At 34.8% G+C, this 16731-nt stretch overlaps 1 protein-coding gene across 1 annotated transcript; it reads right to left on the reverse strand.

Annotated features, from left to right (window-relative positions):
• Positions 1 to 298: 298 nt before the first annotated feature.
• On the reverse strand, positions 299 to 10279 carry LOC105059600 (novel plant SNARE 11). Its single transcript, XM_010942953.4, has 10 exons — positions 9787 to 10279; positions 9145 to 9237; positions 8314 to 8407; positions 8172 to 8209; positions 6277 to 6371; positions 4340 to 4419; positions 2104 to 2160; positions 1897 to 1989; positions 1731 to 1805; positions 299 to 773 (listed from the first exon to the last, which is right to left on the reverse strand). The coding sequence occupies exons 1-10, from the start codon at positions 9858 to 9860 to the stop codon at positions 681 to 683; spliced, it is 792 nt and encodes a 263-aa protein (XP_010941255.1). The 5' UTR covers positions 9861 to 10279; the 3' UTR covers positions 299 to 680.
• Positions 10280 to 16731: the final 6452 nt, after the last annotated feature.

Consider the following 16731-nt stretch of genomic DNA (forward strand, 5'->3'; position numbering starts at 1 on the left):
ATGGTAATTCTTATGATCAACAGTCATATGGAATCAAGACTGAATGCAAGTATTTCAAACGAACCAACCCATCCATCTGATTTCAAATGTCTGATATAAAACAAAAGAATGTTAAAAGACAATGGTAAGGTTGGAATGTAAAAATATTCCCACCATGAACAAAAATAGTTCATTAATTGGGCCGGCTGATTGCCAACGCTCCAGTTGCACCAAAATATCTGATAAATGAAGTGTGTACCATATGCATTGCCAGTGACTGGTCACATAAAATCAGAAATGACTGCCAAGAAAGTGGAGAGAGAAGTCCATTTAAAATAAACCACAGGGCATCAACGATCAATGTTACAAAAATGTGGCCTCTATAAGCAGAAACACTAAGCCTTCTAATGAAACCCTGTCAAAAGTTGACAAGGTAAATCGGAGGACATTCAGAAGGAAAATTAACTGGATAACATGCCCTTCTTATATATAAAAATGAATATTTTCTTGTGCCCGACTATCATTTCGTTACATGGTGATAATAAAGGTAAGATCATATATATTAAAAAATGGTGATGGTGATACCAACAATAAGAAATGAATTACAAGTATAATACTCGGTGACAGCATTGCCTAGAAGAAATGCCTTCTTGGGAGAAAAGATGCCATCTGGAGTAATTGGATAACTGAGAGTCAGAACTTCATCTGTCACTTAGATCCCAAAGGAGTTTCCGACTAACTGGCGGTGCGAGTCCAGGGATGTCGCGAATATCCTTGTTATGTGGGTTCACAAGCTGGACATTTGAAAAACAAGGATTTAGCAATTGAGATGATTCCAAAAATAAGAACCTTTGTACACACAATCAGGAAGATCCAAAGCACGCCAATGTTTACAATGAAGTTAGTCTGGTTTTTGGTATTATCCACAATACAAATATAGTTCTGGAATTCCAAAGCACATCAATGTTTATGAACCTTTGTGCACACAATCAGAAAATCATTCAGTATAAGAACTTGGAAGGAACCCAAGTGATTTGACTGGAGCCGGTACACAATACTTGCCAAGTACAAAACTTAGTTCCATTTTCTTCCATATGTGGTGGCAATACATTCACAGGGACCAAGCTTGAACAAAGTTTGAGCATGGTATCTGAGGAACTATGACAGGACCCCAAAACAATTGGAAATTGCAGAAGCCTGGAAAACTCTGATTTCAAGACAAGCATTCATTCTATGAACTACTTAAAGTGAAGAGAGAGATTATTAGTGCATATCATTAAATATCAATCATTTTAATTAACTGAGCCTGTTTAAATTTCAACTATTTCATAGGATTCATTAAATGCTACATCATCTCATCCTAAAGAAATCAGGTAGAACAACATCACAGTAAGATGCTTTTGGAGAGACAAGTTTGATATGGAAATGAAAGAGCAAGGTCAGCTCCACAGATCCACAGGATCAAGGATGGGCAGCATGCTGAAAACTGTCATCAAAAGGGGTCCACAATATGAAGGAGTCTGGTTAGGTGAGGACAATGCCTTGTGAGTATTGTCTGGGTTTGGGTTTGGGTTTGGGCTGTGAGAACAGCCTGCATATGAGTTCCAAGCATAAATCTTAACTGGCTTACCGCAGCATGGATCGAGAAATTATTTGCATTGTCCAAGCAATATTATGTATCAACAGTTCAAAAGAAAAGTAGTAACAAAAAGAAAAAAGAAGTTAGCAAAAGAAGCTTCAAATATATTCACCTTTACAATAATGATTGCTACCACCCCAATCACTATGAGGAAGAGCATGGCCATTATACAACGGTCAGTCGCAACCTAAATGAAGAAAAATGTTGTGAATATGAGAGGACAGACACACCAAAGATTAGAGAACCAGATAAGAAGTCCAAGTCTTTGAGAAACTAACCGATCTACCAATTTCCTTCACCAGTTGAGATGCCTTCTTGATTGAAAAATGGATTGAATCCAGTTCATTAACAATCCTACTCATTTGTTCAGTCTGACAAAATTTATGAGATATAAGAATGTTAACCATATTGTTTACCTCATTGGAAATCATGAAGAGAAATTATCTACTGGGATTTAAGGCTGATGTGGGAAGAGAGGGACACACCTGTGCCTTGAGGGCAGCTGCAGTCTCTGCACCAACATTGACCGTGTCTTCCACAACCTGTAATCCACAGAACCACAAAGTTGTTGATTAAATCTGGAAATGGAAGAATCTTGAGACTCAAGCTGTCCATAATACTGAAAAGGAATCATCGGTATCGTATATATTCTGCACTCTTTAGAGCTGCTCACTTTCATCTTTAACATTACCAAGATAATTGTATGTTCTGGACAGTCAGGTTCTCAATGCCCTATAGTTTCATGCCATTTTCATAAAGGAAATATACAAAGGCCACATCTTCTAGAGATATCAGATGGTAGGAAGCTAATAAAGAAAACAAGTTCCCCTGACATAAAGAATTAATCTAGTGACGGGCTGCATTGGTGGATGCAAGTAGAAAAGTGTAAGGTCAATTGACCCCACAAAAAAAATAAGGCCCCAATATGTATATACTAGACTATTAGGAGGAAAGGCCATATTGACTTAGTGAAAAAAGCCAAAATTGACCCCACAATATTAGGCATATATATATATATAGGAAAAGCCAAAATTGACCCCATTAATTTAATAAATTGACTCCATGTCTCATATAAAATTTTAAAGAAATAAAAAAATAAAAAAGATCGCATCAAAAAAGTAATTATGACCTATATTCTCTCTCTCTAATGACTCATATGTCCTATCTCTCTTTTCCTCTTTCCTTCTTTCACACCACTTTAACCTCTCTCCCTCTCTCTCTTTCTTTCTCTTTCTTTATTACTTATTTATTTATTTTTTAATATCACATCCCAATCCCATCTGTTTATCTCTTATATTTAAATCTCACATCGATTTATTTTTTATACCCTAAAAGGATCATATCAAAAGATGAAAAGAGTAATTATGATCTACATTCTCTCTCTTTAACGACTCATATATCCCACCTCTCTCTCCTTCTCTCATGCCACTTTGACCCCTTTCTCCAACCTTAATCCCATGGTCCCCATCCGTCCATCTCTTACATTTAAACTCACATCCACTTATTTTTTATACCCTAATCAATCCAAATGCAATAAAAAATTATATGTTCTTCTTTTCTCTCTTCCCAAGTTGAATTAGATGTCTCTTTTAGCTTCTTTTTTTTATAACATTTTTTTTAGTTTTTTCCGTCTTCTCTTTTTTTTCACTCATATCAAATATATATGATTAAAATAAATTTTGGTTAGCCATTATAATTTTAATATTTAATAATATATAAGATTTTACTATGGTGCTCTTTTATAATATTTTATTATAAAAGATATTTAAGATATTATAAATTATCATTTTTTATATATTTTATTATTTTAAAAAATAATATTTTATTATTTTTTCTTCTTTCTATCTTCGTAGCTTTTTTACTTTTTTTTATTATATTGACTCTATAAAGCAAAATTCCTGGATTCGCCGCTGACGGGCTAGAGAAAGCTAGCAGCACCCAGGAATGGCAGTTTACAACACCTTAACTTTATTGCTCAAATAAAAATGGAGAGACCAACTAAAATTTCTGAATGATATTAAAACTGGTGTGGTTAAACAAAAATGCGCATGCTCCAAAAAGTGCACCCTATGTGACTTCACGTGCCCAAGATAAAGTGCTAAAAAATTATTAATATTTATATGTAACACCAGAAAAATATAAGAGTTAGATCAAACCCCATTAGAGAATATCGTATGAATTCATGGAGATGTAATTACATCATATAATAAAATGTAAAGTAAAAGGAATCATAGCATAAACTTAGTCAAAGGGTCTTGATAGAAGAGGAAAACCTAAAACATATGTCTTGGAAATGAAGGAAAATTTAAGCCAATATTGATGTTTATGAATACGAAGGCAAAACAATTTATACAGTAAAATCAAACAGCTAAAATAAGGTTGTCCAGTTCGCCATTTACAGCAGAAGGCACAAGAACATTGAAAGAAAATGATTTGCAATTAGCATCTTCATCAGCCAAAACTATAGATACTGAAATTAGACCTCCTTCCACTTCAACTTAGAGGTAGACCATGATTTTAAAAATCAAAAGAAAATGAGTACAGGAAAAAGACTGTGACTCCACCAATATTATCTTTTTATAGATAGGCCTAGGCAACTCAGTTAGGCAGCTTGCCATATGCCATGCTATGTCTAAAGTTGTAGCACAACAAAACCTGAAAAAGGCTGCCAACTACAATCTTTTGGTCAATTACATATTAGAATTTATAGAAAAATCTAACCTTCTTTGACCGCTCGATAGCTTGATCTGTCTCATCCATCATTTGATGTCCAGTGTCCATTAACTGTTGATTGGTCATAGCTGCACATGTTGCATTAGAAATTGGAGATCACTTTAAAGTTCTTAGATTAGAATCAAGGAATTAAAAAACAAATTCATAAAGTTATGAAAAGATGCAGCTAATTTTTAATTTAACAAGCACTTGACAATGGACAGGTCAACTCGACTTTGACATCAATGTTTGCAGAAAAGTAGGCTTGAAAGCAAGGAGCCCAATAAAACAACAAAGATGACTAAACTTTTTTCTTGAGTAGCTTTAATTAGAAATGGTTCAGTATAATCTCATTCATCTAAGTTTCTCATTGGTACTGTCATGATTTAGATGATTTCCTCCAATAACTAGACAAGGTGCAAATTGGAGTTCCAGAAACAGAACGTACATTTGCTGACACAAGGACAGTTTCCCCTTAGGATTTCAACAGGCATAACTTAAGACTTATAATTTTTAAAAGCATGCTGTAGAACCACCTGTTAGCAATAAAAAGCCGCTGTTACATATTGCAGAACCACCTGATTAGCATAAAAAGCATCTATTAATCCATATTGGAATAGTAACGCTATGAAATATAGCTATATAGGTCAGTACCATCTTCCATAATACTAGATCTATCTAAAAATCTGATTATATCCCCATAATTCCAGATAACTTGATGTCTTCATAGAGTAGTCAACGTAGCTTTTATACACAATTGACTAAATTTAAGGATACCACCTCTGCTGTAATTTTTTTCTGCATCTTTTATCACAACCTCCATCCATGTCACCCTAGGTCTTCCCCCTCGTACATCCTTGAACAAAATTAAGGTACCTCTTCTTGTCAGAATCCCCTCGGATCTCTGTTGTGCATGCCCATACCATCTCAATTGATTCTCCATCACTTTGTTCTCTGTTCGTGCAACTCCAATAGTTCCTCTAATATATTCATTTTGTAGTCTATCCTTTCTAATCCAAGATATATAAAATATTCAAAATAACAAGTTGGGATAACCTAAATCCACTTAAACCCTTTTTTTGCTATTTTAAATCATTTGGAAGAGTTATGTATATTATATTTATATAATACATAGATACATACACACATACATACATACATACACATATATATATATATATAGAGAGAGAGAGAGAGTAAGAAATACATGGATTTCATGTGTCTATGTGTCCACAATTGTGTAACTTGGATTCTCCCAATTTCTCTCAACATTTTGATAACAAAAAGGGACAATAAGAACCCATTCAAATTAATACGTGTTGTTGGTTCGTGAAAAATCTAAACTCCAAACAACCTTATCTTTTATTTGAAGACACTTACTATGATTAAATTTAATTAAATGAGTTGAAAAATAAAAAGATTAAAGAAAATCACAACTCAGATCTAGTCAATCAAATGAAAGGTACCATTAAATAATTTTTTGATTAACACACGCATGTGGCTTTTTCAATCAAAAATCTACTTTCTATTTAACAAAAAATATACCGTACTATATCAAAAAATGTACACGATCAATAAAAGAAATTACAAGATCAATACAATTTTTTTCAGCCAATCATTCTCTTGCAGTCCTTTATTATGTTATGTGCAATATTAAATGGTGAATGCAAGCTGCAACCACCAATGAGAGTACCAACTTGGTTAAATTTTGTAACATGTTCATGACGTGATCATGTATATGAATGTTCCCACGAACAAAAGAAGCACACAAACTGATTCAAGTGAACACAAATAATAATAGTAATGACCCAGGAACTAAGACTTACAGGTGTTTACAAGTACATGCACTTTCTAGTATAAGCTTACTTTCATCTCGATTTTAAATAGCTTAAATGTAATTACATATTTGCAAGTATATTTTATGCCAAGGTAACAAAAGAACTTACTTGATGCTAGCATAACATTTTCATCACCAACTCCATCTCCAACACCAAGACCGTCAAAGAGATCAACTCTTTTATTTTCAAGACTACTTGCATGCCTGTGGTTCCAAAAATGAGAGTATTTAAAATAAATTTAACAAAATTGGGCAAGTTTTTTTTTCTTTTTTTTGTATATTGGATAAGAAAATAATAACTGAAAACCCAAACTTTCTAGTAACACAAAGGATATGACAATGGTATGAGTAAAATTATAGATTTAAGAGACAACAATGCATAATGGACAGAAAAAATTGCTGATGAAATTAAAATTGTATTTTGGTAAGCCAACGGATATGTTCAAGAACATAGACATTCCACAAATGAGATGATATATTTTGGCATCTAAAAAGAGTTTAATGTTTTTGATTGATGGAAAAATTGCAGCAAATCATCAGGGTAAACCAAACATGTACAAAACCTAACATGTTCTCTTTTGGTCCAGATTAATAAAAGAAAAAAAAAATCAAATAGAGAAGGAAAGACTGGAAGAAATGATAAGAAAGCTAAGATGGTAATCCATTGAATATTTGCAAAATTTAAATAGATAATAGAATCAAATGTACAAGGGACTCTGCAATAATTAATAGGTGTCACTCCTAATGATAAAGTAGCTGACATCTTTTATCTGAACACAAAATATAGTGTAAGGGGGTTTTCATCTGCATCATCCATGAGGCTTCATTTCACGGTTATGTCAGAAAGAGAAGCTCTTGAATCTTGATGACTGCTAAGGATAAGTAGATACTTAGTGTTTAATGGTTTACCTCCCAATGATTTGCAAATCTTTTTCTAAAGTTATTAATTTTAGATCATGAATTACATTATATTTGTCAGGCAAGAATCTAGCCTTAGAAGCTTTAAGATATTCAGTCACAAGCTTATTTTTCTATATAGTTAAATACATGCTGCCCTTGTGTCTTCCCGACAAGCAAAGGCCTTGAAGAAAAGACTATTGTGATCAAATCTACAATCTTGAATGAACTGAATAAGGTTCTATATTTAATCTTCTATACTAAAATCTGAAATAATTTTAAATTCCTGTGCAGAAAATCTGTGTAAAGTTGGATCAACATCTTAGGTTGAATGAATCCATTTTAGAGGTGAATCCTCTAGTCCCAGGCAACATATATCCCATTCGTAGGTTGAAGTAGGAATTACTTTTTCCATTGTCTACTTTCTGCCTTTTCATTTCCCCACTATCCTATAGCAACATATCCAATAAAACTTGAAACCAAGGTCTGTCATCTTGGTACCGGACCCTATACCGGTGACATCTTGGAATAGAGTTGGTGTACACCTGGTATGGAGGTAAATTTGGCATATCAGCACTTGGTATGCCTCTTGTACGATGTACCAGTTTGGTACCGATATTGTACATCCGGCATGCACCGGCACCAACTAGTACGGCGTACCACAATTGAGATTCTTTGTTCATTTAACATTCCATAAAAGAGATCTCTCCAAAGCTAGATAATCATCATGATCTTGGCCTTTTTCATCGAAATGGGGTGAATTGTGGACCATAATTTGGAGAACATAAGGCTCTTCATTAAAAAGCAAATCACAACCTAAGGTCCCTAACCCAACTTCGCTTCCTGCTCACTTTTTTACCCTTTCTTTCAGTTCTCCTTACTTATCTACAAAAGGTGGAAGTTGATCTCTCTAAGTTTAAAATTAACAGAGTTTAATTAATCCTAGTAAGGTGACACAATAAATGAAAAAGCATGGGATCAATAATAAAATGGAGACCAAATACAGGGCTATGAATATTCGTAAATACATCCCTGCATAAATGCAAGATATGCTCCAGTGCGTATAAAACGGTAAATATCAGACACTACCAAGAGATAAAAACTCACTGCTTCTTGAGAGCAACAAATGAATTCAATTCTTTAATCTGCAAAAGGGGTGCTTCCATTCAGTTAGGTGACAAATGTGTAAGAACGCATCTGAATAAAAAATGCACAAATTAAAAGAAAGAAAGAAAGTTGTGCACAGCACCATTGACTGTTTCTTTTCATTCAGCTTTTTGTTGTTATCATGAGTATTTCTGCTCTCCTCTTCCTTCATCACTTTCTCAAACCCTTTGATAAGCCTAGAAAAACATCAAAGCATACAATTCAAAATCAGCAAGAAAGCTAATAATTGCATAAATATTGATAACTAAATGGGATTCTTTTTTTCCAGTAATTATCATCATTTGTGTGTATTCTGTAGTATTTGAAAAGCACCACCATCAGTTTTGGTGAAAACCACAACAAAAATGATATCATCATGAGATGCCCAATTATATACCTAAAAGCTAAAAAATAATTAGTCTTCTTTGCACCAGCAGCACAGTATGCATGGCATCATATTCTGTTTATGAGTCCTACAATCAGCTGCCACCAACACACCAGAGGACACATAAAATGGTCTGGCTATACATGTTCTGCACAGCCATGCACAATAATAGGCTTTTCTGAAAAATAAGCTTTTTGTTGTACTCCACCAGTATAATTAGCTTTCCTGATGAACTCTACATAGAATTAGGGCCTTCATTATTTCCTCCAGACTGTAAATTCCGACCATTGAAGCTCAACATTCACATGTAACATTGCAAATCTGTCATACAAATGGTAGTTGGTGGGTTCTGACTTGCACATTCAACTACAAAGTTTCTAACATCTGTAACTATATTGCAACTAAATTATCAAGAAAATAGGAAGCACTTAAATAATGGCAACTTCTATTTAACAGAACACAAGATATTAAATAAAACAAAAAAAAAAGCAACAAACTCCAAATTTTGCATAACTATGTAATGCATGGAAGAGATTCATAAACATTTACCTCTTGCATTCCCGCATCTTATCAGTAAGTTCTTCCAACTGTCTACTCCGTCGATTTGGGTCTTTGATCTTCTCCAATTTCTGAAATCCATTTCTGTTAGCAATGGCATAAGCATTAAGTACTCAATGAAGAATAATGGGCTTCCACGAGACTCTCTAGTAGTTAATTTTGCACTAAGACAAACAAATAAAATTTCATGAAATGACAAGTTTCCAATTAAACTAGGGTGCCCATCATCATTTCCAGAAACATAGCACCTGTCATGTTACAATTGATATCTATGATCTTGTTACCTTACTAATAATCAATACATGGAATGATCATTGGCAAATTATTACCTTCATTAAGCACATTCTCATTCACATAGAACACCCATTTCGAACAATGTAGGTTAGAAACTTCATATTTCAGCAGTTAATTTCACATTCTTTAAAAATATTTCATTTCTTCACGCAAACGAAGTTGAGAAAGAGTTTTGCGGAAGCTACTCCAAGCCATTCTAGAGACTTTATGATAGATATTACGAAAAAAACTCTTTTCTTTTTATTTGCTACAACTAATCTTCCAAGATTAAAACGCTAACGATCAAGTCCTTCCATAATCAACCAATCAGAATTGAAGGGAAGAGCTTTGAATTCTTACGACAATGCCCGGAAGATATCATTGATCTGCCCCTCGATCTCGGCCAGCTCCTCGCTGATCGCAGACAAATCCATCTCGAACTCCCCAACAATTAAAACTTTCAAATATCAATCCAAAATCACTCCTCTAAAGCAATAACCACAAATGCTGCCCCAAAAATCCTGCAAATATGGCCAGAAATCGATGCTACGATGTCCAACATCCACCGAATCCTCCTCATCACATTCCAATCCCCAGCGCTCCACGGCGATCCAAATCCCTTCACACGATCCGTACCATTAGAAATCCAAAAGCGAAGGCTTCAAAGACTTCCCGATCTCCCTCGGAATCGCCGAACTGGAAGCCAGGAAGCCCCAATGCGGGATCCGAGTCGAGATCTGGACCCGGCGCGCGAGAGGAGACCGGAGGGGGAGAGAAGAGAGGGGATCGATCTAGGGTTCATGGGGACTACAAGATCTCGTTGGAAACGGTTTCGGACGTTTTCGGTTGCATCTTTTTGCTGTTCGAGACCTTGTTGCGGATTCGGTTCTGTAAAATTTGGTGGGCCAAATGGGTGCTGCAGAGGGATGAGGATTGTATCTTTTGCACAAAAGAAGGATTCATTTCCTTCGGGCTAATCCACCTTGGATCACCCATTGCACAGATCTCAAAGCATTTCAAAAGCCGTATTCGACTGCTGCATAGCTCTCAAAGCGACTGATGAATGATCCAACGGTTAATGGTGCGAAGGAAGGTGAATCCTTCCTTCGCGTCAAAGATACAACCCGAATCCGCTCCAGAGAATGACCTCCCTCGGACGTTCCCATTATTTAATAATGGTGATATACAAATAGTGGTCGTTACTCATGCAGTTATCTGGTCACGTTGATCTCTGCATAGAGGGGACAATGATCATTATTTTACATATATACTGTTTCAAAAAATAAAATATTTTAAAAATTTATATTTTTATTAATTTTTTAAAAAAAATTCACGAAGTAAATACGATTTGGATAGAAATGAGGCATTACCTTCGTATCATCGGCCATAAATCATATCTTTCATCTAATTATATTTATTTTTTAGATAATTTTAAATTAAATCTGTTTAAAATTTAATATTTTTTATATCCAAACTCAATCTATGATCAACTCTAATCATCCATTATTATTTTCTATTAAAGCAAAATTATGATCATTACAATATTTTATTTTATTATTATAATCTTAAATAATAAATAATGAGAGAAATGATAGTCATTGTAATCGTTATAGCCGGTGATGGTAATTCCAGTGGAAGTTTGTTGTAATGGAATAATGATGTTTGTGGATACCTTGGTTGGTGGTAAAGATATGCTTGCTTTCAGGTTTGATGTATAGGCTCTAAACTAAATGGACATGGGGCTTGCTTAAAAAGGGAGGGTTGCAGCATATAAGGTAAAGGATGAGGATATTAAAAAAGCAACAAGTGACTAATGAAAAGATGCAAAGAAATTCTTTGTGCATCATGATCGGTGTAGAAAATTTGATGTGAAATACATCATCTTATCCGATTGATTCATATAGTCATCATTTTTCAATATACATTTAATATCTACAGATCAATTTTTTCGTTTAAAAATTTTATATAACAAAAATATTCCAATCCTTTAGAAAAAAATTATAACATCCCGTGGTATATTATGGCTTAGAATGTCATAATATGACCGAAGATATCATTAAAATATGAAAAAGAATATTTTTGTCCAATCACTTTTTCATGTACATTTAAAGCTTGCAAATAGATTTTTTCGTTTGAAAATTTTAAATGATGAAAATATTCTTATTCTTTGAAAGAAAATTATGACATCCTGCATTATATTATGACATTTCGTGAATAAAAATTATGATGTAGGATGTCATAATATAAGCATCAGATATCATAATTTTTCAAAAAATATGGATATTTTTGTAATACAAATTTTTTAAATAAAAAAAATCGATCTGTAGGCATTAAATATGTATTAGAGAGTGGTGACTACGTAGACCAATTAGATAAGATGGTGCACTCTACATCGAATTTTCTACACTACTTGTAGTGCACAAAAAATTTTTCAAAAATATAATAGTATAGAACCTTTGAGGCCCCAATTATGGCAATTATCCAGCCGGACAAAGAAAAAATAATACAAAAGAATTGGGCTATGAAAAAAATGGTAGTTCCGATTATGAGTCAAGTTAACTGGTTCTCGGATTCAGCATTTTTCATTGCGTCTTTTTTGCAGGGATTCCTCCTACTTAAGAAGAAGAAGTACAAAATTTAGGTCGTGAATCCTTCTCCCTATTATCATTTGCAACCATACAATTAAACGGGCTTAGCATTTGTGGCTGTCGCTAGCTCCATATGCATAAGAAGAGCTGCCATTTTTTTCAGTGATTGATGCTACAGAGCACCTATTTCATATGAACTTGCACAAAAAATTTGGATTGAAACGGGGATTGATGAGACTCATAGGAATTGGTGCATTGTCAAGGGGTTGATGAATATAAAGTTGCCAAACTTGAAAGATAAGCCCAGATAATACTTTGTTTGCACAAATCGATGCCCCCAAAATTTTCCCAATTTAGTGAACTAAAGTATCTTCTATTGAAATCAATGTACACTTTTATAATTAGGGCAATGAAACCGGTTCTTAAAGTCATGATTTTTTTTTTTGATGGGTGGGTTTTTTTTGGGAGGGAGGTAATTAGTTTGATGTTCATCCAAGGAAATACATCTGCTACTTTGATGAGATACCAAAATTAGGTTTGGACAATGCTAATACATCCAAAAAAGAAAAGCACCCCCGAAAGCCACTATTCACCTTTTTGATGTTGTTTAAAAATTTTTGAGTATTGAGTTCAGGAAAAAAAAAAAGACATTGGTTGAAACATTGTGTTTTAAAAACTAGGGAACAGACAAATATTTATCATTTCTACTGGACCTATTATGTAACATAACAAGATGCCTCCAACCCCGTATCAACCGTAAATAATATCATGTATTATGCATACAAATTTCATTAATGAGTTGAAAGTTTGTGAAAGATACTTATCACGCCCCCGATCCGAGATCGCGAGCAGGAGATTGCAGCAACCGTCGCATACTTATGAAGAATTCTCTCCATAAGTATGTAAGGCATCTCATCATGATATCAATGCATCACAGCAGAATAAATTTAAATAATTATTATTCAAGTGTAATTCAAGTAATTAAATCAAATATCTTACATCCAATAAAATTTTACTAAAAATAAAACAATAGATCTAAGTTCCATGAAGTTGACAATGCTAAATCTCGCCTCTAAAAGCTCTGTTCCAATATTTCTTCCCGCACTCGTAATTAATTATCTGAATCTGAAAAATAGAAAGAAAGATAATAAACTAGACAGCCCAGTAAGTAACAAATATCTCAACTAGATATTTCAGATATTATAAAATTTTCAAAAACAATGCTGCAAATAAATATATTTCATGCTGATTTTATACAAATCCAATCTTTTCAAATATTCACATATCATAAATCCGATTCGATTCAAAACACTCGTAACTCAACAGCCTCGACTATGACCAACGTTTAACTTCCATTGACGGGGTCTACTGAATACCAGTGCACAACCCCCACTGGTAGAGTCTACAAACACCAACGTACAACCTCCACTGGCAGGATCCACTAAATACCAGCGTACAACCCCCACTGGCAGGGTCCACTGAGTACCAACGTATAATCCCCATTGACGGGGCCCACTGAAATATAGTTAGACTAAGAGCATAAATTCGATCTGTATCAAAAAAATTTTATATCATAACATATCATAATTTTTTACTGAACATGTGCATAATCGATGAATCATAATATTTCAAAAGTATTTTTTTTAAAACATAATTTTATAAATCATACATAATTTCAAAGAATAATTACTTATTTTCAGAATAAATATGAAATATCTCGAGAAGATGATTCATTACTTACCTTTCACAGAGCACTGAATAAACAAATCGACTAACTTCTAAGAGATTCTTCGGTGCCTATTATCCAAAATTATATTCTTACATTAATTTTAATTCAAAATTAAATCTAAACAAATCCCAAATCAAAACCTCACTTGTAATCAGACTCTTCCCTAAACTCGATCAAAATTATCAAAATGAAGCATTTCACTACGCTAATCTTAGAAGGATAACTTTGGAGAGAAAAATCCATCAAGAAAGAGAAACAATCTAGAGAGAGAAAATTTTAGAGAGAGAAATTTCAATTCTAGAGAGAGAAAGTAAGGGTTCAAACTGAAGAAAAATAGAGAAGAGAGAGAAACTCTCTCTCATTTTTATTTTATTATTTATTTATTCTTTTCTTTTCTTTTCTTTTCTTTTTTCTTCTTTCTTTTTTCTTTTCCTTTTTTCTTTTCCTTTTTCTTTTCTCTCTCCTTTTTCCTTTTCTTTTTCTTTTTTTCTTCCTTCTTCTACTTCTTCTCGTGGCCTCCCCTGAGTGAAAAAAAATGAAACAGGGGACTGAATGGTCCCCTTATACAGTTGGCCGATCGACGATCGGCCGGCACGGGAATGGCCAGCAGTCGGAGGAGAGCGCACCGCCATCCCAAGGGACCCAAATTGGTGGCCGGCGACGACCACCGACGTCGGAAAACCAAAACAAATTGAAACCTCTCCCACGACAAAATCCGACGATTCTGATTACCGACGAGCGTGCACACCGACACGGGAAGGAAGGGAGAGAAGAGAGGAAGAGAACCACATGCTTACCTCGAGCTCCGACGAGGAATTACGGTGGGCACGGTGATGGTTTCCGCAAGCGATTTTCGACGATCTTCGCCGTTTCGCTCCAAGATTCTTTGGTAGGAAGAAGGAAGAAGGGTCTCCCCCTTAAATAAAGCCAGAGGAGAGGAGTTTGACTCCTCTCCGATGAGGTTTCGGACTCCGATTAGGAGCCGGTTGGGAGAAGAAGACTCCCTGCGGGAGTCTTCTTCATTTTTTTTTATGGGCTGGGTTTAAGGCCCAATGGGCCGGATGTTAGATTCTTTCCTCCTAAAAATAAATTTCATCCTCGAAATTTTTCTTACCTGTCACCATTGCATTGGAAGCCTGTGCGTTCTGTTGAGTAAGTGCATAAACTCTTCCCTGGGTTTTAGAAATCTGTCCACCACCCTTATTTTGTCCTTCATAAGTTCTTTGGCCAACTTGATTTTCAGTATTTAGTGGGCAGCTAGCAATTTTATGATCCATCTGACCACATTTGAAACAAGCACCTGTATTCCAATGGCAATCCTTGTCTGCATGATTTTTGCCACATCTGGAGCACCGCTCACCATCAATCTGTTGAGTCTTATTATTTATTGCTCCCTTAGCTGAACTTTTGATGTTTTTATTATTCTGCCCTTGTGTATCATTTGATTTTGCTCTCTTTCTTTGCTTTCTTTCCCTTTCCATGCGTTCTTCATTGACTTCTCTTTCAATTATCAGTACTTTGTTTACCACATCTGCATAAGTTGTCAATTCATATGGAACCACTTGTTTTTGAATCTCAGTTCTCAGTCCCATCTCAAACTTGTGAACACGTTCTTGCTCACCATCCACTAATTTCAGAGCAAATTTTACTAACTCTGTAAATTTTGCTTCATATTCAGTCACACTCATACCCTTTTGCTTCACATAAATAAACTCTTGCTCTTTCTGGATCCTTATACTCCGAGGAAAATACTGATCGTAGAATGCAATCCAAAATCTTTCCCAGATAAGTATTTTGCCGTCTTATTCATACTTGCGCTGTAGTCGCTGACACCAGTTGTATGCTTCTCCTTATAGTAAATAAGCTGCATATCGAATCTTTTCTTCATCACGACACTCTTGGATAGCGAAGGCCTTCTCCATCTTCATTATCCAGTTATCAGCCTCCAAAGGTTCAGTAGTCCCCTTGAAAGCTGGAGGAGCAAGCTTTTTAAATTCTGAAATGTTGTTCTGTTATACTGGTTGCTCTCCATGTTGTGGTGGTGGATGCTGATGTTGTTGTGTATCTCGTTGTATCTGCTGTTGTTCAAGCATTTGCTGCTGTATTTGTTGTTGCATTTGTACCATCCCAATTAGGGTCTGCATTAACTGAGCCATATCCGGTTCCTGGCGTGCTCTCGAAGTACTCTCATTAGAATCTACGACTCCCTCCTCCTGAGGGGTGCCACTGGTCAGATGGGGAGTGCTACCATCCCATGGTTGTGATGTCTCTCTTGCAATTTCTTAAGTAATTCTTGTCATTCTACGGGGAGGCATAATAACCTTGTAGTAGTAAAACATTATTAGATTCATTTATCTATTTGTTAGGATGGGTTTATTATGATGCTCATATTTTAACATCCCAATATTTCTAATGTCTACCCACCTACACTCATATTATGTCTAATTCTATGTGTCATAATTTATTCACTTATACTCTGATACCATATTAATTATCACACCCCCGGCCCGAGATCGCGAGCAGGAGGTCGCGGCAACCACCGCATACTTATGAAGAACTCTCTCCATAAGCATGCAAGGTATCTCATCACGATATCAATGCATCACAGCGAAATAAATTCAAATAATTATTATTCAACTTTAATTCAAGTAATTAAATCAAATATCTTACATCCAATAAAATTTTACTAAAAATAAAATAATAGTTCTAAGTTCAATGAAGTTGACAATACTAAATCTCGCCTCTAAAAGTTCTGTCCCAATATTTTTTTCCGCGCTCGCAATTAATTATCTGAATCTGAAAAATAAAAAGAAAGGTAATGAGCTAGACAGCCCAATAAGTAACAAATATCTCAACCAGATATTTCAAATATTATAAAATTTTCAAGAACAATGCTGCAAATAAATATATTTCATGCTAATTTTATACAAATTCAATCTTTTCAAATATTCACATATCATAAATCCGATTCGATTCAAAACACTTGTA

The sequence above is a fragment of the Elaeis guineensis genome, chromosome 16 (assembly GCF_000442705.2).
Source record: "Elaeis guineensis isolate ETL-2024a chromosome 16, EG11, whole genome shotgun sequence".
Taxonomy (NCBI): Eukaryota; Viridiplantae; Streptophyta; class Magnoliopsida; order Arecales; family Arecaceae; genus Elaeis; species Elaeis guineensis.